Genomic DNA, 22,932 nt, shown 5'->3' on the forward strand with positions numbered 1-22,932 from the left:
TCTTACATGTTTCAGACTGTATTTTGACAAGAACAAGGATTGCTATTTATTGTGAAACCTAATTACTTGTCAGACTAATTAGTGCATATGTTAAGTACTGCTATATACATCTTTTGGGGGCTTAATAAAGAAATTTTGCTCAGTTTTATTAAATATTGTACAGAGGCGGGCACTTGCCAATGGGAGACAGGTGTAAACCACACATACATACATACATTCAAGTACTTTTTTCCGTTGTTCACTTGTGGACTCTTTTCCACAAAAAGGTACTTGTTGAGTGTAAAAACCAAGGGACAATTCATATTTCTTGTTTTAAAAAGAGATGTAACTGAAAATGTATATTTTATTAAGTTAGTATAAGGACAATGAATTTTCATCAATTTCTTGACTTATTTATTTTTTATTATCAAATTCTGTCTGACACTATTCTGGCAGGTTTTTGAATCTGAAAATTCAGGAGGGTGAGGCTCACAACATTTTTTGCCCAGCGTATGATTGCTTCCAGCTTGTTCCTGTAGAGATCATAGAAAGCGTGGTTTCCAGGGAGATGGACAAAAGATACCTACTGTTTGACATTAAGGTAAACTGTCAAGCTGCTCCTGTGTGACTAGAGTGTATCTGACTTTCTTATTACAATTACAGTGCAACTTCTGTGTGAAATATGACTGTACCTTTTTTAAGTAGAGTTTAATAAATTAATACTGTAGATCTGAACTGTATGTAGTTTACTTACAGTAATGAAGGAGTTGGCATGTTGTTGAGGACATTTTTAAAAAAGGAATAATTACACTTCTTCCTCAAGCACAGAAAATACACTTCTGTGCTGGGCAATTTAATAATATTTCTCAGTATTTGTAAAATTGTTTGAAATTAATATCCAAAACAGGCAACACCTAGATTTTAAACGGCCAAGAATATTTTGTTGGCATAGCTTTAAAAAATGTTTTTAAATGAGTTTCTGAAAGATTATTTTGATAAATGAGTTACTATTTCCATTCAGGGTTTCTGGAAAATTTCTACTGTTACCTGAGTACAGTACCTTCTATGCACATCACTAGAGTTTTGCTCTAGCCCATACTTTCAGAAGATTCCAGACAGGAAAAGACGGTGGAAAATCTTGATTTGGTTAATACTAGATTTTATTTTCTCCATTGCTACAGAATGTATCTTTAAAAAGTAATCTTTTAATTAACTATGCAAGTTATTGGCCTGTAGTATGGATCCTTAAAATAACTGTTAAATTATTCCCTGGGTGGGGAGAGGAGAGAAATGTTTAGTACAAGGACTTTTACTTACATATCTTGCAAGTCACTTTGCATGAGATCAGAAAATGTTATACATCAAAGTGGGGATCTGATACCCAGATTTGATCCAGTGTCTTTCATAGCCTCACCTTCTGAGTGATGTGCAAGTCAGCACAATTTTGAAGGGGAGCAGACAGAGGTTTCTTTTCTTCCACATAATTTATTTTAGATAATTAATAAAAGGGAAAACACTCTACACTGACAGAAAAAAATTGAGGCAAATTTCTGAATTCTTTGTTCTGGTTCTTTAAAAGTTTATTGAAGTTGATTATATTGATATTAGTGATAGAGAACATAGGTTTTATTTCTTAATCAGCAGTACAGTTACGCACTGTAAAATTTCAGAGGTTATGTATTAAATACGTCTGTAAAAATAATTATTTGCAGTAAGAGATTGTCTACATGGCATATTATTCCAAAATAGCAATTCTTGATTAACTCCCTGGGTGAACATGCTTAAATTTGGAATAAGGTACTATTATTCCACAAAAAGTATGTCCATACGTTGAAATAATCAGGAACAGTTAATCCATTTTAAATTTACACCCTATCTTTTTCTGAATTAACTTTCATGTGTGGCCAAACCCTAAATATTTTCACAAAAGAAGAGACTTGTACACATTAAGCATTTTGCGTGAGGTGTAGCTGTTCAGGTCTTGGTGTGAATCTGAAGTATTGCTATAGGGAAGAAATAAAATTTTTGAGCTATGATTAAATAATTCTCTTTTTATAACTATTTTTAAAATACCATACCGGCTTAATTACAAGACTATCTTATGCTCTTTGGCTTTGCTCCTTCAGAGGCAGATTGTGATCAAAGGTTACAGTTCATATCCATGATGAGGATCTATTCCCAAATGTTAAGTAATTTTCTTCTCTTTTTAGGCCTTTGTTGAAAATAATCCTGCTATTAAATGGTGTCCTATACGAGCCTGTGAAAGAGCAGTCAAGCTAACAAGACAAGGGTCAAATACAACTGGTTCAGACACACTTAACTTCCCATTGCTAAGAGCCCCTGCTGTGGATTGTGGAAAAGGGCATCTCTTCTGCTGGTTTGTATTAGAAATTTGTACATGACTATATAAAACTGTCACAGCTGCTGGCCATCTAGAGGTCAAGAGAAATCTCGAGCCAGCTACCATGGTGCAGAAGCCTACAAGAAACTCTGTAGGTTGTTGATACGGTAACAGGTTGGTGTATAGTTTGACATGAATATATTTTCATATGTACATGGGCTGAATACTAATGTGTGTACAGTGTGGGCCAAAGTATCCATTCCTCCTCTTCTGCAGTAGGCATAACACCAAAAGTAAGGAGGATTCCACTTACCAAAAGTGAATGAACAGAACAGGGCAATTATTGAGTGATCCATTCCCTGTCATTCAGTCCCAGCATGTGGCAGCCAATGGCTTATAAACATTCAGAGCATGGGATTGCATCCCTGACCATCTTGGCTAATAGCCATTGGTGGACCTATCCTCCATGAACATATCAATTATTTTTTTTTAACCCAGTTATACTTTTGCCCTTTACAACATCCTCTGGCGACAAGTTCAATAGGTTGACTGTGCGTTGTGTAAAGTAGTACTCCTTACATTTGTTTTAAACTGCTGCCTATTAATTTCAGTGGATGGCCCCTAGTTCTTGTGTTACATGAAGGGGTAAATAACACTTTCTTACTCACTTTCTCCACACCATTCATGATTTCATAGACCTCTATCGTATTCTCCCTTAGTTGTCTCTTTTCCAAGCTGTTCCATACCCCCTAATCATTTTTGTTGCCCTTCTCTGTACCTTTTCAAATTCTAATATAGCTTTGAGATGTGGTGACCAGAACTGCATGCCATATTCAAAGTGTAGGCATATCAAGGCTTTATATAGTGGCATTAAGATATGTGCTGTCTTATTATCTATCCCTTTCCTAATGGTTCCTAACATTGTTAGGTTCTTTGACTGCCTCTGCACATTGAGTGGATGTTGTCAGAGAACTGTCCACAGTGACTCCTTAGCAGAGCGCTGACTCACTACCGTGGCATCTCCTGCTGGTTGTCCTGGGAATTAGTTTTCTCAGCCCTGGACCTTCTATAGTCCAGTACCTCACCCTCTGTTATCTGCCCTTCTGCAGTCCCTTTATCTCCACTATGTGTAGGCCCCACGTCCCTCCCGGACTCTGGTGCCCCTTACTTTGGGGTGCCGCACCTCACCCAGGGAACCCCACTCTCTTGAGCCCACCTCGCCTCAGTGACCCACTGCCAGTCCTCATCTATCTCCTTTATTCAGGGGCAACTGCAGTTGCCCCTGGCTAGGGGGTTGGACCTGCTGCTTTTCCCTGCAGCCCCAGTACCTGCTTAGGCCTTCCTGTCAGGCCTCAGCCTAGGAGGTTGCCAAGCCTGAGCTCCCCAGTTCAGGACATATAGGGAAAGGCGTTCTATTCCCACTACTTCCTAATCCCAAAAGCAGAAATCCACATTAAAACCAGTCCAACACATAGAGTTCATAGGGGCAGTTCTCAACTCCACACAAGCCAGTGCCTTCCTCCCAGAGGCGCGTTTTCAGGCCAGGTCAGACTTGACAAAGCCCTGGCTGGGATGATTTAGTTGGGAATTGGTCCTGCTTTGAGTAGGAGCTTGGACTAGACGACCTCCTGAGGTCCCTTCCAACCCTGATATTCTATGATTCTATGATCTCCCATGTGAGGAACTGCCCACTCACCACGGATCTCGCCTCCCTGCAGTTGCTGGGCCACATGGCCACCTGTACATGTGTGGTCAGTCATGCACAGCTCCACCTCCAGTCTCTGCAAGTGTGGCTGTCATTAGTTTATACCCCCAACAGACACGAGCTAGACCAGGTGATTAGGGTGTTGGATCATATCCTGTCATCCCTGTATTGGTGGTTGGGCACCAGGCTGGTGTTTCAGGGAGTCCCCTTCGGAACCTCATCCCCATCACTAACCCTGGTTTCCAATGCTTTGGACCTGTGTTTAGGAGCCCACCTGAGTGAGCTGAGCACCCAGGGCCTCTAGTTGTGGGACGATCTGGCCCTCCACATCAACGTCAGGGAACTCTGAGCATTTCGGAGGCCTGCCAGACCTTCTTGCCCTACCTGAAGGGCACAGTGATGCAGGTCCTTATGGACAATACCACCACAATGTATTACATCAACAGATACATAGCGCGAGGTCAGTGGCCCTTTGCCAAGAAGCTCTGAACCTTTGGCACTTGTGTGCAGCATGCCATTCAGCTGGTAGCCACGCACCTGCCCGGCCCCAAGAATGTACTAGTGGATCGCCTCAGCAGGACCTTCTTGTCTCATCACAAGTGGTCGTTCCATCCAGAGGCAGCCGGTATAATCTTCTGGAAGTGGGGGACTCCCCTGGTGGACTTGTTCGCCTCCCAACAGAAAATGCTACATGTTCTGTTCGCTCCAGGGGATGAATCAGGATTCCTTGTCAGATGCCTTTCTGCTTCCGTGGTCGGGAGCCCTGATGTATGCCTTCGCACCAGTGCCATTGATCCACAGAGTCCTCGTGAAGATCAAACAGGACAGAGCAATAGTCATCCTGATAGCCCCCAAGTGGCCTCGCCAGCACCGGTTCGGCATGTTGCTGTTCCTGTTGGTAGCCAAGCTGCTGTGGCTCCCTCTCTGGCCGGACCTGCTGTTCCAGAACCATGGCAGTCTCCTGCACCTGAACCTAGAGGCACCACCCTTGACAGCATGGCTGCTGCATGTCTAAATGGGGACAAGCAGGAATGCTTGACTCAGGTGAAACAGGTTTTGCTGGGCAGCAGAAAGCTGTCCACCAGAGCAACCTATTGGGCAAAGTAGAAAAGATTCACGTGCTGAGCAGGCCTCCCTGCAAGTGATTCTGCTGCACCTCAAGCTCCAGGGCTTGTCGCTGTCATCAGTAAGGGTCCACCTGGCTGTTATTTCAGCTTTCCACTCTCCCTTCCAAGGCAGGTCATTCTTTGCTTATGACATGACAGCCCAGTTCCTGAAAGGTCTGAAGCATTTTTTACTCTCACATCTGGGATCCAATCCCTCCCTGGGATTTGAATCTTATGCTGTCAAGGCTCGTGGGGCCTCCCTTTGAACCTCTGGATTCCTGCTCTCTTCTCCTTCTCTCCTGGAAGGTGGCATTCCTGGGGGCGGTTATGTTCTCCTGCAGTGTGTCTGAGATCAGGGCACTTACGTCAGAACCACTCTATACAGTGTTCTACAAGGATAAGGTCCAATTGTGGCCAATACCCCAGCTTTCCTAACCAAGGTAGTCTCCCAGTTTCATACCGGCCAGGATATTCTCTTAACGGTCTTCTTTCCAAAGCCCCACAATTCCAAAGAGGAGCACAGGTTATGCACCTTGGATGTTCGGAGTGCACTGGCCTTCTATATCAACAGGACACGGCCTTTCCGTAAGTAAATGCAACTGTTTGTTGCAGTGGCAGACAGGATGAAAAAGTCGCCCAGTGTCTGCTCAGAGGATTTCATCCTGGATCACAGTCTGCATTCAGTACTGCTATGAGCTGGAAATGTGCCTCCACCGGCGATAGTCAAAGTGCTCTCAGTTAGAGCACAAGCGTCGTCAGCGGCCTTCTTGACTCGGGTGCCGATCCAAGAGATCTGTGGAGCTGCTACCTGGTCATCTGTCCAAACATTTATGGCCCGTTGTATGCTGACCCAGCAGGCCCAGAACGATGCTAGCTTCAGCAGGGCAGTGCTGGAAGACCACAAACTCCAAGCCCACCTCCATTTGCACTGCTTGTGAATCACCTAGAATGGAATCGACATGAGCAAGCACGCAAAGAAGAAAAAGTAGTTACCTACCTTTCATAACTGTTGTTCAAGATTATGTTGCTCATGTCCATTCTATTACCCGCCCTCCTGCCCGGAGTTGCTGGCAAGAAGGAACTGAGAGAGCATAGGGTCGGAGTTGCTGGCAAGAAGGAAATGAGAGAGCATAGGGTCTGCAGCGCCTGATATAGCGGTGTATGGATGTGGCACTAAAAAGGGCGTCGCTGCTGACCTTACAAATACCGCTAAGGCAAAAATCTCCGATGGCCATGCACGTGGGTGTGTGCACACCTAGAATGGAATGGATATAAGCAATACAGCTGATATTCTAATCTACTTAGTAGTGTCATAGAAATTGGGACAAGGCTGACCAATAATGCACCTTAAGTAGTTATCCATTTTTAGAAAATAAAATAGTTTTCACTCTCTTAACTTGAACAAGTTTATTGGTGGTCAGCAAAGGCATTCCTTGCAACAAAAAAGGTTCAGGATTTCCATGCTCACACCCTGAATCCAATCTCTAGAAGGAATACCTCAAGGAGATGCAGCTGTAGTAATTTGGGTTTTCCCCTTTCTTCCTTTTTAGGCTGTTTGCCCTTCAAAACGTACACCAAGATTCAGGCTTTGTTGACAATCTGTATTTCTTACCTGTATTTCTGTAATTCCTGGTTCATTCTCTTTTTAGAGTTGTTCAAAGTCTCTGCAGGTATTCCAAATTTAGGATTTGAAGCTAGTCTATTCAAAAGTTCAGAATTCACAGAGAAGCCAGTGTGCATGTCTTTGTTCGTTTGTTTGTTGTGTAGGGTGAATTAATCAGCCTTTAGGTAAGGGGACCATTCTCTTGTTAGTTGCCTTTCTGCTAATTTTGTTTTCTCTTCATACATATAAAATTATCTAAGAACAGTTGTTACGGGTGAAATGTAGCCCCAGTGAAGTCAACAGGGCCAGGATTTCATCCTATGGCTCAGATTGACCCTAGCCTTATTTCAATTGTACAGGTAGAAGAGGGTGGCTCAAAAGGCTCTTTTCTTTTCTTTTTTGTAGTTTTCTTTTAAGCTTTTCTTGCTCACATGTTCCCTGTTGTGATGAGGATAAGGGAGATCATGACTATTCATTCAGCTAATGACATTGCATTGTAGGAAGAAGTGTACCATTTGATCCTCAAAATAAACAATTTGCATTTTCGTCGGTAAAGCAGGTGTCCATGTGGAAATATATGCCATTTATAAACTATTTGTGTATTTCACGTGGCAGATGTCTCGAGCTGTTTTGCTGTATTTCCAGTAAAAGAGCAAGTCGTGACAATTCTGGATCCGTGTTGACACATCTACACCCAAGCACCATCTGGAAGCCATGTATCTCCTGCTGTATACTGACTGCCATCCTGAAAACTAGCAGTAGTAAATCTGGAAAATCTTGAGGGACCCACGGTTAACTCCTTGTGTGTCCATATAATTTCAACCAATATTATCTCCTTTCCATTTAGGGACTCTGGGAAGGGTAGAAATCCAAATTCACTCAGCATTAGAGGAGTGTGAAAGCAAGGGGGATTTACTTAAGCACTGTCCTTGTTATTAAGGATTAATGATTATTAGTGGACACGGACAAGTAATGGGTGAAATTCATCCCAGCTGTAGCGGGCCTACGTACCACATAAACTCCACTTAAACTAGGAGCTTATACTTAGCCGGAAAGGTTTTTGGAGCAGGGACTTTGTCTTACTATATGCTTGTACAGTATCTAACACAGGGAGGCCTCAATGCTTATTGGGGCCTTTGGAATACTACTTTAATATGAATAATAAAGGCCTTTCGTAGTCCATCTGAACTGAGGTCAACTTCACCCATTGTACAAAAGCTGTATGACCATCTCATATGGGCATAGATTAGTTACTGGTCAGCCCATAAAACAGCACATACCAGCTGCTTTTCAGATATTCTCCATCATAATTAAAAAGCATTTTTCTTTGCTGCCTCACTTAAATTCTCCCATTAATTTTCATGAAGCTCCACCTTAGGTTGTAAGCAAATATAAGAATGTTTTAAAGTGAGTGTAATTGAGTAGATTTCTTTATCTTCCTGTCTTAATTTGAGTTTTAATATGCCTTGATTATTTTTCAATTTGAACCAAAGCAGAATTTAAACAATTACCTACTGTATTTATGACTTAATTTTTCAGGGAATGTCTTGGTGAAGCACATGAACCTTGTGATTGCCAAACATGGAAGAACTGGCTACAGAAGATATCAGAAATGAAACCAGAAGAACGTAAGAGTCGTTTTTGTGGGGTTTTTAACAACATTAAATAAGAACTATATGGTAGTTAAGAAATCAGTGTGAAAGAGGGGAGGGACAGGTTTGATAATTTGTCCTGTAGAAATTTGTCTAATAAAAAAAGATGCTGAAAACTGTATAATTCTGTTTTTTCCCCCCTTTCTTTAACTCAGAATTTCCTTGTTAATGTCTTAAATCAAACACTACAGGTTAGAGATTTGTTTTGGGTAACATCATAGGGGAAAAAATTATCTAAAACTATGTTTTTAAAAAATCCTAATTCAGTAAATTTACCATAAGGTCAGAAACTGGTTTTACAAGAGGAGCAGCAGTGTCCATGTAAATAGCTTACCTGTCTCCCTAGACCAGGAAGGACTAAATGCCACGCCTACTGTCTGTTCAGGCCTTTTCTTCTGGGAACTATTTATTGTTTGCATTTAATATCTTGAGCAAACTCGCACATAAAAAACAGTTCAACATAAATGCAGTGACCTTTCCCCTGATCCAGTGGCTTCCTTGCTAGCACGGCTTCCTTAGTTGATCTGTGGCAGAAGGTGAATTATTTTGGTAAATTGGAGTTTCAGCCAGTTTTGAGTAAAAGCACAATAGGGGAAAAGAGACTTTTCATATCTATATCTAGATCGGGGCGGGCAAACTTTTTGGCCTGAGAGCCATATCAGGTTTCCAAAATTCTGTGGAGGGCTGGTTAGGGGAGGCTATGCCTCCCCAAACAGGCAGGCATGGCCTGGCAAATGCCCCCTATCTGACCCCACATGTTTCTTGCCCCCCTGACAGCCCTCCAGGACTCCTGTGCCCATCCAACCCCCTGTTCTCTGTCCCCCTGACAGCCCCCCTCCGGAACTCCTGCCCCATCCCCCCCACCCCGCCCCCGCCACTTCCTGTCCCCTGACCACTCCAGGACCCCCCGCCCCTGACTGCTCCTTGCTGCCCCATCCAACCCCTCCCCTCATTCTTGACTGCCCCCCTGGGACCTTTGCCCCATCCAACCACCTCTTCTCCCTGACTGCCCCCCATCACCCCATCCAACCCCCCCACCTTCCTGACTGCCTCCCTTGAACTCCTGCCCCCATGTTCCCCACCCTCTGACTGCCCCGACCCTTATCCACACCCCCCAACCACCACCCCAAACTCCCCTGCCCTCTTACTGTGCTGCCCAGAGCACCAGGACAGGCAGCCATGCCGCTTAGCTGGAGCCAGCCATACCACCACACATCACAGAGCACCCGGTCAGGCCGCGGCTCTGCAGTCCTGCTGCCCCAGGAGCTTACAGCCCCACCTCCCAGAGTGTTGTGCCAGTGGCACAGTGAGCTGAGGCTGTGGGGGAGGGGGACAACAGGGGAGGGGGCGAGGGCTCGGGCTAAGCAGGAGGGTCCCGCAGGCCAGATGTGGTGCGCGGGCCATAGTTTGCCCACCTCTGATCTAGGTAGATCAATCGATATATTTTAGCTAGAAGATTCAAAAGCACTTCTCATTTAAGATTATTTCCATGCCAAATATTCTGAGTTGTTTCAATTGCAGAGCTTTAAAAAAAAAAAAAAGTCACAAGATGTTATTTATATATATAATATAGGCACATGCGCGCATGCACATACATACAGAGCTGCCCCTTTCACAGTTTGATTCTTTCAGTTTGGATATGGGAAATGCATCTTACAACTGGAATGAATTGGAAATCCAAGACTTTCATAATTGTTGTAAAGGTAAGTTCTTCAAGTGCACATTCCCACTCTGGGGTGTGCCCATTGTACCATCAGGACCAGAGGAAGCTTCTGGTAGCAGTGCCTTTTGGAGTGGTCTTGCACCTTCTTCCACTTTCTCTTCCCCTTGTGGCTCTGTACATTCAGAGAGCAAAGCTATAAATGGGTTGTGCATCTGTGCGCCTCCTCCAATGTCTGAACTGGAATTCTAACTCCAAGGAAGAAGAATTCCAATGTGCAGTACTGCTAGAAGGTTCCATTTCTAGCTACACCATGAGTACATTCTAAGAATGTGAATGTGCAGAGGCCACTTGAAGAACTCTGGTCAGTAATCTTTAATCTTTGTAATTTTAAAAATATTGGTTATTTTATCAGTGTAATTAGATTAATTGCTTACAGCTTTATTCAGATTTCTTGCTGGCTTATTGATGTAACTTTGTTGCTCCTCCTATTCTACACCAATGTTAAATTAGATCAGAATTAGGCCCTTCGTGTGTCTACAGCATTTAGAACATATAGTGTGGTATGTAAATCCTAATTATTATTATAAAACCATTGTTATTAACTAAGCATTTTAAAATAGAATTTGCTTGGTATCTTTGAAAATTTCAGATTCCCTCTTCATACTATTATGAGATATTTCCTGATTCTTTTTACTTTTATAGTAAAAAGTGAAAATTAATAAATATCTCCCACTAGCCCAATTTATATTTGTATTGTGTTTCCTGTAGTGGTTTTAAGTATGCTTTAAAACTGCTGTTGGCTAAAACTGCTTTCACACAGTTCAGTCAGGCAATGTGGATGAGGCCAAAACATATTAAAAACTTCCTCCCCCCCCCCCCCCCCCCCGCTTCCCAAAATTGTATTCTAGAACTTGGTAGGAAATCTCGTAATCTCCAGAAAAGTCTCACAGGACTGAGTATTTATTTTCTAAAGTACAGATGCTCCCCAGGTTAGGCAAACCTGAGTTACGCAAACCTGCACTTACGGAAAAAGTTTTGTAAGTGGGTTTGTTTTTTGGGGTTTTGGTTGGGTTTTTTGGGGGGGAAGGGGGGGTTGTGCGTAATTTTCGGGTATACGTCTCCGACTTACGCAACATTCAACTTACACAAGGCGTTCCAGAAGGGAATGCTTGCATAAGTCGGGGACAGCGTCTGTATTACCATTGTACATGGTTTGGCTCTTAATGCTATGTCTAGAAGTTATTTCCATAAATCTTAGAGAAACAGAAACAGCTGATGCTTATGTGTTTTTTGAAGGAAAAAAAAAAAAAGAGAGAGGAGGAAGGGTGAATAAGTCTATTTAGATTGTAAACTTTTGGGGCAGGGACTGTCTTTTGTTCTGTGTTTGTACAATGCCTAGTACAGTGGGGTCCTGATCCATGACCAGGGCTTGTAGGTATTACAAATAATATTACCATCATTTATTAATTAATGTAAAATAACACAAGACACACACTTTTATTTGGAGTGATCCATAGAAACTAGTATAAAACTTAAGTATCAACAATTATTTTCTTAAATTCCTAGCATGGGTCTTGAACTGTGTTAACATCTTATAGTATATTTAATAAATTATAATGTAAAGCATAATAAAATATACAGATGCATTCCCTAGCTGATTGAGGTGTGGATGTGACCTTTGACTTATGTCGTATTTGTCAAAGCATCTTAATTTTTGCCTTACATTACTTTGTAACAAATGCTGTAGGTTTATGAGGAAATTAATGTGGACTGTCAAGAATTAGGGGAACATGGAGACTTCTTCACCTACTTGTTACAAAAATTGATATGCACATAATCTTAACTTTTCTCTTTTTTTTTTTCACTTTTTTTTTCTTAAAGTTGTGGGAGTTAGTGAGGCTTATGAAGATGCTGCCAACTGTCTGTGGTTACTAACTAACTCCAAACCGTGCGCCAACTGCAAATCTCCAATTCAGAAGAACGAGGGCTGCAACCACATGCAGTGTGCAAAGGTATAAAGAAGTTCATATTGTTTATGGTGGAAAGTGTAACTCAAGTTGTATATACATGTCTATTTTGTAAATGCAAACATACAAAGCCTCTGAAATCACAGGCATGGGCTCTAGTGAAACTTCTAAACCAAATTGCAACATTGGCAGATAGAAAGAAGCTCTAATATATTAAGAAATAAACAGAGTATTTGATATGCAATTTCATTAAATCTTACTTACAAGATCCATTTTGGCTTGGCAGTGAACACTGGTTACATGGGTTGAAGGACAATAAACAAAGAGAAATGAGCAGTAAACAAAGAATAAAATAGGAGGAAAGGCTTAGAGGAAAACTACACAGATCTTTGCATTGTCCACTCTTCATTAATGATCTAGAAGAGAAAGTGAATAGCATATTTAATTCACAGAAGATACTAAATTTTGAGGCGTTGTGAACACTAATGAAGATAGAGAAATAATACAAAGAGCAATAAGGTGAGCTGAAAATATCAAAATAAGGTCAGAAATAATACAAAGGTCAAAATAAGGTGGAAAAATATAAACATAGATATTCAATGGGAGTGAGAAACTAGGAGAGCAATAATTCCAAGAAAGACTTCAGGGGTAACAATAGACTGAAAACTTGCATCTAATTTTCTGTACTTCACAAAAATAAATAGGTTTTGCATAGCAATATTTTCTGTGTCAAAACCTCTTTATGTAACATTACAATACATCTCAGACAACTCTATTTTGAAATTAACTAAAAGCAGATAGAGTAATTGCTTTTTAGTCAATGGATAGTGTGACAAAGTTCCTCCTCTACCTTGGGGGGTCCTGCGCTTTCTGGCGGATTTGCTTGCCTCAGAGATTCACGGCAGCCCGCAGTTTTGCCACTGGTTCAAACCTGCCTTTCAGTCAGCTAACCTCATCACTGGCCAGCATGGCAGAAAGAGAGGAGAACAATCCCCGCAGTCTCTGTTGTCCCACCTAGTGGGTAGGGGACAGACCAGAGACCTTCCCCTCTGATATGACTAACAGTCCAAGTCAACGCTTCTTGTGTCAAATAGGGAGTTGGAGGAAAGGGGAGAACCTGGGCCCGTCCTCTACTCCAGGTTCCAGCCCAGGGCCCTGTGGATCGCAGCTGTCTACAATGTCTCCTGTAACAGCTATGTGACAACTAGAACTCCCTGGGCCACTTTCCCCATGACCTCTTGCCAGCACCTTCTTTGTCCTCACTACAGGACCTTCTTCCTGATTGCATTTATATTCTTCAGTCCTCCAGTAGCACATCCTCTTGCTCCCAGCTCTTTACGTGCCTCTCCCTAACTGAAGGGAGCCCTTCCTTTTTTTAACCAGGTGCCCTGATTAGTCTACCTGCCTTAATTGATTCTAGTAGCTTCCTAATTGGCTCCCGATGTCCTAATTAGCCTGCTTGCCTTAATTGGTTCTAACAGGTTCCTGATTGTTCTGGAATACTCCCTGTTATCTTACTTAGGGAAAAGGGACCTGCTTAATCTGGGGCTAATGTACCTTTCCACTACTCTCCTGTAGCCATCTGGCCTGACCCTGTCACAATAGCTTATGTGAAAGTAGCAAGAGCAGCTAATAAGTCCATTTAATAATGTCAGGTTTTCAGATTAAGAAGGAGATGTCTGTCACTACTAAGGTTTCAAACACTTATTTATGTAGGTAGGTTGTCTTCTATCAAAATATACCTTGGGTTAGAAAACAGTTCTCTCTCTCTCTCTTTTTCCAGGAGTCTGTCTCTCCATACCATACAAATGGCTTTTTCTTTCTGCACCCATCACCTGCTCCTCCTCACTTTTCCACTGCTATATTTAGGGATTTTGTTGTTTATGCTGCCAGCAGAAACAGATCCTGCCTTGCCCTCACTTGTTTACCATTTATTTTTTATTCTTTGTTTATCATTTATCTTTTTCTTTCTTGCTTGATTGGCTTTCACCACTAAACATAAGTTAGTGTCACTACTTCAGTTCTACCAGCATTTGAGGTACTAACTAGAGGCCAGATTCTCCAGTCTGCTAAGAATGCTTTGCACCTTGTAAGCAGCACAAAGTGGCTTTAAAATGGCCAGAGATAACTGATGTTGAACTCCCCTTATATAGGGGAACTCTCCATCAAGAGAAAGCTGATAGAGGCAACTCTCCTACTTCCTGTGCTAGCCTCCCGTCTCCCTTATATAAAAGGAAGAGGAAGGGTTATTCCAGGGCTGGGCTGCATGGTGGAGTGGAGCTCTTTTATACTTGTTCATCCACTTGCGTAAATGCTCTCATGGACTTTAGGCCTTTGGCGGAAGTTCGACCAGTCTCTCTGCTGCTCTAATTTCTGCCAGAGTAGTTGCAGTTGAGTATTAGAAAGTCACAGCTGGCTCCCTGCTGCTCCCACACTCCATTTTATGTCCACACAGCCCAAAGTGCAGAATTGCGTCCTAAATGTTTTGGACCATGATTTTGAGAAGTCATTGGTTTTTCACCAGACTGTCTTTGTTGGCTGTCATTTATTCCTTATCTACTCTAAATCAGTTGAGGATTATTCTTGCTGTATCCCTCCAGGTCTTCTAGCATTCTTCTTAATATCAAATAGGTGGGGAAGCGTAAGATTTGTAAAGGACATAATAGGGAAGAGACCTCAGTATTGATCCAAAAAAGGTTATTAATAAAACAATTATAACTTATTATAATTGTAGGTTATTGTGTGATTGGCTTCACTGTTACAGAATTTTAGGACGCTTATTTTCATACACAAGATGCTTGGAGAATATGATAACTCACATGCTTATGTTTTTGGGTTAATTTTATAATAAAATGCTCAAGCTAATTAAGGAAATTTGTAGGAAATGTCTGCATTCCGTCAAACAGTGAGAACAAAGTGTCAAAGAGGATGACACCACCTTGCCTGTAAAACTATATTTATTACCTTCATTTGTGTTCACACAGACTCTTGAATGCAGCTTTATAGCTTCTATTTTGTTTTAACATTCTGTACTATTTTCTTTTTACGTTATCCTTTGGAAGATGTATATAAATTTTAGTAATTGGGATTTTGACGTTGTATAGATTATTTGATAAGTGTCTTTTTAATTGCAAATTGTGAATATACAACAAATAGTAGGTTGTAAATCTAGGAACCATTTGCTCAAAAGGCAAGCAACCAAGAAGACTCATTTATGGTTGGGAAATGTTTTATGGAAGATATTGGTTACTTCTAACTCATGTTTCTACTCAAAGGTGAAAACCTTTGTTGTCCCTCAAATGCTTAACATGCTATAAGCTTATTTTGACATGTATATTTGCAAATATTGTGTATCTAAATGCGGTCCTTCATATAATAACTGCCTGATGCCATTATATGAAAAGTCAACTATTTTATGTACAAATGTAGCTAAGCCATTAATGCTATAACTGGTTACTCATGTAAGAAGCCATTTGAGTATAGAAAGTATTTATATTAATTGGGAAATCAGTTAGTTATCTGGCAATGTGTAAACAGCTCCTTATCAAGCACAGAAAAACAAGAAGAATCTTTCCAAGGATGGTACAAAGAAAAGACAATACTTTCTTTGATCATTTACATTTAATTATTCTCTTTAAGAATATTTTATATTTAAAAAGACTATTTTAAGAGCTCAAAGTTTACATTTAAAAAGGCTATTTTAAGATCTGAAAGGCCTGAAGACTATTTTAAGACCTGACTATTTCAAGAGCTTTTATTTAGAAATTGGGGTACACCTCTACCCCGATATAACGCTGTCCTCGGGAGCCAAAAAATCTTATCGTGTTATAGGTGAAACTGCATTATATCAAACTTGCTTTGATCCGCCGGAGTGGACAGCCTTGCCTCCCATCCCCACCCCCCTCCCAGAGCACTACTTTACCACATTATATCCGCATTCGTGTTATATCGGGTCACGTTATATTGGGTTGGAGGTGTATTTAGATTCATTTGAAACATATTTCTGCTCCTATTAAACATTGATGGATCTAAAGGGATAGCTCAGAAAATAAATTGATTAAAAGAGAGAGTTAAAACTTTAAATATCAAAAATCAGTACACCCATAAAGCTGAAGAATAACAACTCTGCTGCATATGCAATAGCAGATTGAATATTCACAAGCTGAAGATGGTAGCAGCACAATCCAATAAAGATATTGAGCCAATGAAAGGTGACAGCAGCTGATATTTAAATCCAGCTATTCCCCTGAAAGAGGTCTGTCTTCCACTTTCAGCGAGGCCATGGGAAAAGAAGTGTATACCTTTCTCTGAACTGAAACACACTCTCTTATGCTTATACCCTTACCCTTATGTACTGTTACACACACTTGCTCAGTTACACTCTAGCTCTCAGCACTCATCTTAGTTTAGTCACTTCATTTCATCTCTACAAGCAAACAAAAAGCAATAAGACAGCTAAGAACAATAAAACCACCACACAGCATCAAGAGGAAGCTACCTTCCAACCACCACTGCTTCTGCAACGTCATCACACCATCGAGAATTCAGCATCACTGTGAGATGGAGTTTGCCAAAGCACTGCCAAGGGATTAGACTTAATTTATTCTTGTACTAATTTTAATGCAATATTGAAATTCTATTATAATTTAAGTATTAACAACTTTTCCTGTTAAACCCCAGATTGTTTAGACTATGTATTCCTGGAAAGGAGACATAAGCAAATATTGATAAATAGAAAGAAGTTGTGGTATTTAATTTAATTTGAATTGAAGATTGTTAATCTTATTAATTTGCATGTCTTGACCACTGCTTGAATGGCTTCTTTTAAGTAACCAACTTAAATATCTTCTTTAGTTTCATAGGACTTGGACTGACTTCCATGATTTCAATGGGAGTTAAGCACCTCAATTCTTCTGAGCATCTGGGCCTTAGTTAAGATCAATCATCTTTCTTATTCATAATGAGATTCACAGATCAATGACTTTGAGTCTCTGCTCTGTGCAGCCCTGGAGACAGACCAGACCTGTCAATTAGAGGCCTGGGATGTGTGGCTCCACCTCTGACGAACCACCAGTTTTTCATCTGTCTCTTCAGCTTCAGGCAGGCAGACCATCTCCTCCCTGCTGCAGAGCAAATTTGAAAAAGAGGAAGAAAAACAGACTTAAAGTCACTGGCTGTCTTGGTCTACTTTTATCAGCACAGGGGGATTCCCTTTCTCTTCAGAGTCACTGGGACTCTTCATGTCCTGCTTCACCCATGTGGAGTTCAGCCTGGTGAAGAAAGCTAAGAAGGCCAGACGTTGTGTCTCCTGTACCTCCCCTGGATGGGGATTTGTGCCTGCTAAGCAGAGACTCAGGCACCTCTCAAGTGCTAAGGCTAGGGTACATTTTTCTATGGCCTCCCTCCTCAAGCAGAAAAACTCCCAAGAAGCAGCAGCACCTCAGCTGCAAATCGCCCTTGGGACAGGTAGTAGCCCCAAGAATGATGGCTCCTTCCTTCACACACCCACATGTGGCAGGAGTGTAGGTTACAGTAGAATATCAAAGGGCCAGGGAAGCGCCCCTTCTCCAGCTGCTGGAGCCTGTGCTTACAGCCCTGAGTATTCACCATGAGACAGCTACCTAGCCCCTCCCACAAAGCTGCTGTAGCAGGGAGCTGCTGATCGGGATGCAGAGCAAGAAAAGCCTTTAGCCAGACCTCTCCCTCCATTCTGCAGCTTTTTCTATGATTAGCTTATTATCTTTGACAAGTTCAAAACTTTTTCCAAAATCTTTGAGTTAAAAAAATAAATAAATAAAAAAAAATCAAACTGACTGCCTCACAAACAGTTTCAGTTTTTGACACTGATATTTTTCAACAGAAACATTATGTTGATACAGTCCAATCCAGCTCTACTCAACATCTCATTCTGTGCACCCACCCCAGACTTAAATTATAGCATGCAAAGCACTTCTGCCCTATGTCTAAGCATCAAACTGTACCTTTATATGGCACCATAAACCTATTACAACATATACAGCAGCTTAGAATACATCTGCTAGGAGGGTCCTTGTACATTTGCTTTTGACGTATAAACATATGTGGGAATGTACTATTCCTGTGAATTCTGTCACTTCAGTTGGTTGTGGCGGAATAGTGATGCAGTACTGGAAATCTGTAACAATGGATGGATGTAGATATTAGTTTTGTTTTCTTCTTCTGAAGTGCAAATATGACTTTTGCTGGATTTGCCTAGAAGAATGGAAGAAGCACAGCTCTTCTACTGGAGGCTATTACAGATGTACGCGCTATGAAATTATTCAGCATGTAGAGGAACAGTCCAAGGAAATGACAGTGGAGGTAGGAGATTAAACTGTGTTGGCTCCAATAAAATACTTAGGCTGTAATTTTCTGTCTTGCCTAAGATTCTGAATTGGTGTCCCTGAGAAGAATTTATTAAGAGTTTAATTTTCCCCATGCAAGGTCCTCAATGGAACAAAAGTGAATTATAACCCTAAATATCATATTGAGGTAATAGGAGGAAAATACTGTCAGGCTTTTGTTATACTGGGAACAAAGACAACTGGGTACTTGGTTCTGCTGCTAACCCACCATGTGATGTTGGGAAAGTCACTTCATCTCTCTCTACCATGATTACCATTCTATGCAATCAGTGTAGTAGTCCTGTAATTACCCCCTGTGCCTCAGAGAAGTGTCATTTGGTTTAATTGAAGTTTGTAATGTACTTTGAGGTCCTCTGTTTAAAGGTTGCTCTATAGGCACAAAATCTCAATTTCTCAGTTCTGATGGCTGTATCTGTCAGAATTCTGATATCAAAACATTACCTTTCTGTCTGCCTTAGACTACTCCTAGGGTAATTCTGCACCACTGCATAATCCAGAATTTTGCAAAAGTAATGTGCGTGCAGAATTTCCTTTCCCCCACAGAAACGGACTGCAGTGCTGCTGGGCACCACTAGGGGCCACTGGACCTGGCAGAGTCCAGTTTGCACATAGAAGACACTGCTTGGGGAAGGGGGAGGGAACTGGAGCATTTCCCAGCAGCTGCAGTTCCCTACACACTCTAAGGGTACGTCTACACTAGAGGATTATTCCGATTTTACACAAACCGGTTTTGTAAAACAGATTGTATAAAGTCAAGTGCACTCGGCCACACAAAGCACAATAATTTGGCGGTGTGTGTCCATGTACCAAGGCCAGCATGGATTTCTGGAGCGTTGCACTGTGGGTAGCTATCCCATAGCTATTCCATAGTTCCCGCAGTCTCCCCTGCCCATTGGAATTCTGGGTTGAGATCTCAATGCATGATGGTGCAAAAACAGTGTCGCGGGTGATTCTGGGTAAATAATGTCAGTCGTTCCTTCCTCCGTGAAAGCAATGGCAGACAATCATTTCACGCCCTTTTTCCCTGGATTGCCCTGGGAGACACCATAGCATAGCAACCATGGAGCCCATTTTGCCTTTTGTCACTGTCACCTTATGCGTACTGGACGCTGCTGACAGAGGCGGTACCGCAGCGCTACACAGCAGCATTCATTTGCCTTTGCAAGGTAGCAGAGACGGTTACCAGTCGTTCTGTACTGTCTCCTGTGCCATTGTAAATTGGTGATGAGATGACGGTTATCAGTCGCTCTGTACCGTCTGCTGCTGTCATGGGTGCTCCTGGCTGGCCTTCACTGAGGTCGGCCAGGAGCGCAAAGACCAAAATGGGAATGACTCCCCGGGTCATTTTTTCTTTATGTTTTATCTAAAAATAGAGTCAGTCCTGCCTAGAATATGGGGCAAGTGTACCACAGAACCAGAGAGGACAGCCACTCCGTGTCAGATCCCACAGAAATGATGAGCTGCATGCCATTCTAGGGAGTGTCCCTGCAACAACCCCATCCATTGCTTCCCTCCTTCCCTAACCCTCCTGGGCTACCGTTGCAGTGTCGCCCCATTTGTGCAATGAAGTAATAAAGAATGCAGGAATAAGAAACACTGACTTTTTAGGGAGATAAAATGAGGGGGGAGGCAGCCTCCAGCTGCTATGATAGTCCAGGCAGGACATTAAATGGGGGGGGGGGAAAGGAGCCCAACATCCCGCTGCTATGATAGTCCAGGCAGTACAGAATCTTTTCTTTTGACATGAAAGGGGGGTGCTGATGGAGCTCATCCCCCAGTTGCTATGATGAAGACGGTTACCAGCCGTTCTGTACCATCTGCCGGGAATGACCGTGAGTCATTCCTATTTTTACCCAGGTGCCCCCGGCCGACCTCACCTGAGGCCAGCCAGGAGCACTCACGGGATGATGACGAGGACGGCTACCAGTCATTCTGCACTGTACTGTCTGCCACCGGGGAAGGGAGGGGAGAGGATGCTGCTGTTTTGCCCAGCACATCGCGTCTACCAGCAGCATGCAGTAGACATAGGGTGACATTGAAAAAAGTCAAGAAATGATTTTTTCCCTTTTCTTTCACGGGGGGGGGGGGGTAAATTGACGAGCATATACCTGAACCACCCCGGACAATGTGTTTGACCCTACAGGCATTGGAGCTCAGCCAAGAATGCAAATGCTTTTCGGAGACTGCTGGGGACTGTGGGATAGCTGGAGTCCTCAGTACCCCCTCCCTCCCTCCATGAGCGTCCATTTGATTCTTTGGCTTTCCGTTACGCTTGTCACACAGCACTGTGCTGTGGACTCTGTATCATAGCCTGGAGATTTTTTCAAATGCTTTGGCATTTCGTTCTTCTGTAATGGAGCTCTGATAGAACAGATTTGTCTCCCCATACAGCGATCAGATCCAATATCTCCCATATGGTCCATGCTGGAGCTCTTTTTGGATTTGGGACTGCATGGCCACCCATGCTGATCAGAGCTCCTCGCTGGGCAAACAGGAAATGCAACTAAAAGGTTCGCGGGGCTTTTCCTGTCTACCTGGCCAGTGCATCCAAGTTCAGATTGCTTTCCAGAGCGGTCACAATGGTACACTGTGGGATACCGCCTGGAGGCCAATACCGTCGATTTGCGACCACACTAACCCTAGTCCGACATGGTAATACCGATTTCAGCGCTACTCTTCTTGTCGGGGAGGAGTTCAGAAACGGGTTTAAAGAGCCCTTTATATCGATATAAAGGGCCTCGTTGTGTGGACGGGTGCAGGGTTAAATTGGTTTAACACTTCTAAATTCGGTTTAAATGCGTAGTGTAGATCAGGCGTAAGGGAAGGAGACAGCGACATGCAGGAAACTCCACACAAGCCGGGGGCCAAGCATCAGGCTGTTTTTCCCTCTGGATCCCTGGGCTCTGGGAAGGAAGGGGGTTTGGGCGGGGGGGCAAGGTTGGACTCTGGGGGCAGGGGGATGGGGTCTGGGCTGGGGGAACTCTGTGGCTGGGGTTTGGGGATTGAGGGGGGCTGGTGTCTAGGCTGGGGGGCCCCTGCAGCTTGGCTCTTGGGGGGCAGGTGTCTGAGCTGTGGGCCCCTGCCGCTGGGCTTCAGGTGTATTGGCTGGGGTCTGGCCCCATGGCTGGGTTTAGGGAGGGAGGGAGGAGGGGGTGAAACAGGAACTGGGTTGTCATAGGGGTTTCTTTAACTCTGTACTCCTGGGAGAATTTGTTGTTTGTATGTCTGCCTTGTTACAGACAAGCTTGCTGACAGGTATTATGAAATAAATTACCAAAATAACCGAAACTGGTGTGATTATGTAGTGTTATTTTGACAAATAAAATTGGCAGAATTTTAAAATATCTGTGTGGAATTTTAAATTTTTTTGGCACAGAATTCCTCCAGGAGTACGTCTTAAACAGTACCTATTACCATGGTATTTGTGTATAATGTCTAATGTTCCCTGCTGAACAGTTAACTATACTTTTGTATTTGCTGATGATTGTAAAATAATATAAGTCTAAATGGATGACTCATGCTTGATTTCTTATTTTCTAGGCTGAAAAGAAACATAGACGATTTCAAGAGCTTGACAGGTTTATGCATTATTACACGAGGTTTAAGAACCATGAGCTCAGCTATCAGGTATGGTCCAAACAGTTTCTAGTAAATATTTTCCCCACTTTATCAGTTCGGAAATTAGATGAATTTGTTGAATTTTATTTATGTCCCTTTTTTTAGTTAGAACAGCGCCTTCTAAAAACTGCCAAAGAGAAGATGGAGCAGTTGAGTAGAGCTCTCAGTGGAAGTAAGTAGTGTTTGTTAGTATTTACTGATTTATAATGGTGCTCTGAAGTCAAATATCTCTTTACACTAAAAGAACAATTTTGTTCTTCAGATTTTTTCTTTACTTATATTGATGCCTACAAGAAATGAGATATTTCAGACTGCTACTTCTGTACATTTCAGGCTTTGAACTTTCAGCCTTTGTCAGTCCTCAGTTCATCTAATGTTAACTTGAGTTTGAGTTCTTTGTTGTTAAGAAGATTACAATTCTCTTTCAGTATTTATGTGTAACGGTCCCTCACACCTGATTCCATGTATTTTTTTTAAAATATGTGGGAGAAAGGACAAAACAATGTTAATGAAAATTGCTTGAGGAAACAGTGAAGTATGAATTTCAGACTCTTAATGGTATCTTACATTTATGTAGTGATTTATACTCTGAAGGACCCCAAGGTGCATTAGGAACTACAGCTTGTATGCTATATAGGAAGAATCACTTGCTTCTGAAATGCAGTCACCTTTAGGATGAGGAAAGATTATTTGATTCAACGAGTGCACAGCACAGTACACAACTTGTTACATGTGATCTGTTCTGAATCAGTTTATTTTCTTACTTTGTAGAGAAGTGTACTCATAATAAAGAAATAGTCTTGATCCTCCAGTGAGCTCTCTGTGTATACAGGGGTTGCGCATGAGGAGCTCTTTGCAGGATCATGGGCGTAAGTTTGTATTGAAACTGTATGAAGATGACCTGCTATATCACCA

The 22,932-nt window shown here is 42.2% G+C and overlaps 1 protein-coding gene across 10 annotated transcripts in view; it reads left to right on the plus strand.

Moving 5' to 3' along the window:
- ANKIB1 (ankyrin repeat and IBR domain containing 1) overlaps positions 1 to 22,932 on the plus strand; it is a 167,125-nt gene that overhangs the window by 127,414 nt on the left and 16,779 nt on the right. For all 10 annotated transcript variants that reach the window (XM_032798119.2, XM_075062347.1, XM_075062345.1 and 7 more), the window contains 7 exons: positions 436 to 580; positions 2,190 to 2,356; positions 8,274 to 8,362; positions 11,931 to 12,061; positions 18,221 to 18,355; positions 21,940 to 22,026; positions 22,123 to 22,189. In XM_032798119.2, coding sequence (XP_032654010.1) covers positions 436 to 580; positions 2,190 to 2,356; positions 8,274 to 8,362; positions 11,931 to 12,061; positions 18,221 to 18,355; positions 21,940 to 22,026; positions 22,123 to 22,189 — 821 coding nt within the window. The remainder of the gene's footprint in view (positions 1 to 435; positions 581 to 2,189; positions 2,357 to 8,273; positions 8,363 to 11,930; positions 12,062 to 18,220; positions 18,356 to 21,939; positions 22,027 to 22,122; positions 22,190 to 22,932) is intronic.

Source organism: Chelonoidis abingdonii, chromosome 2, assembly GCF_003597395.2.
Source record: "Chelonoidis abingdonii isolate Lonesome George chromosome 2, CheloAbing_2.0, whole genome shotgun sequence".
In the NCBI taxonomy this organism is placed as follows: Eukaryota; Metazoa; Chordata; order Testudines; family Testudinidae; genus Chelonoidis; species Chelonoidis abingdonii.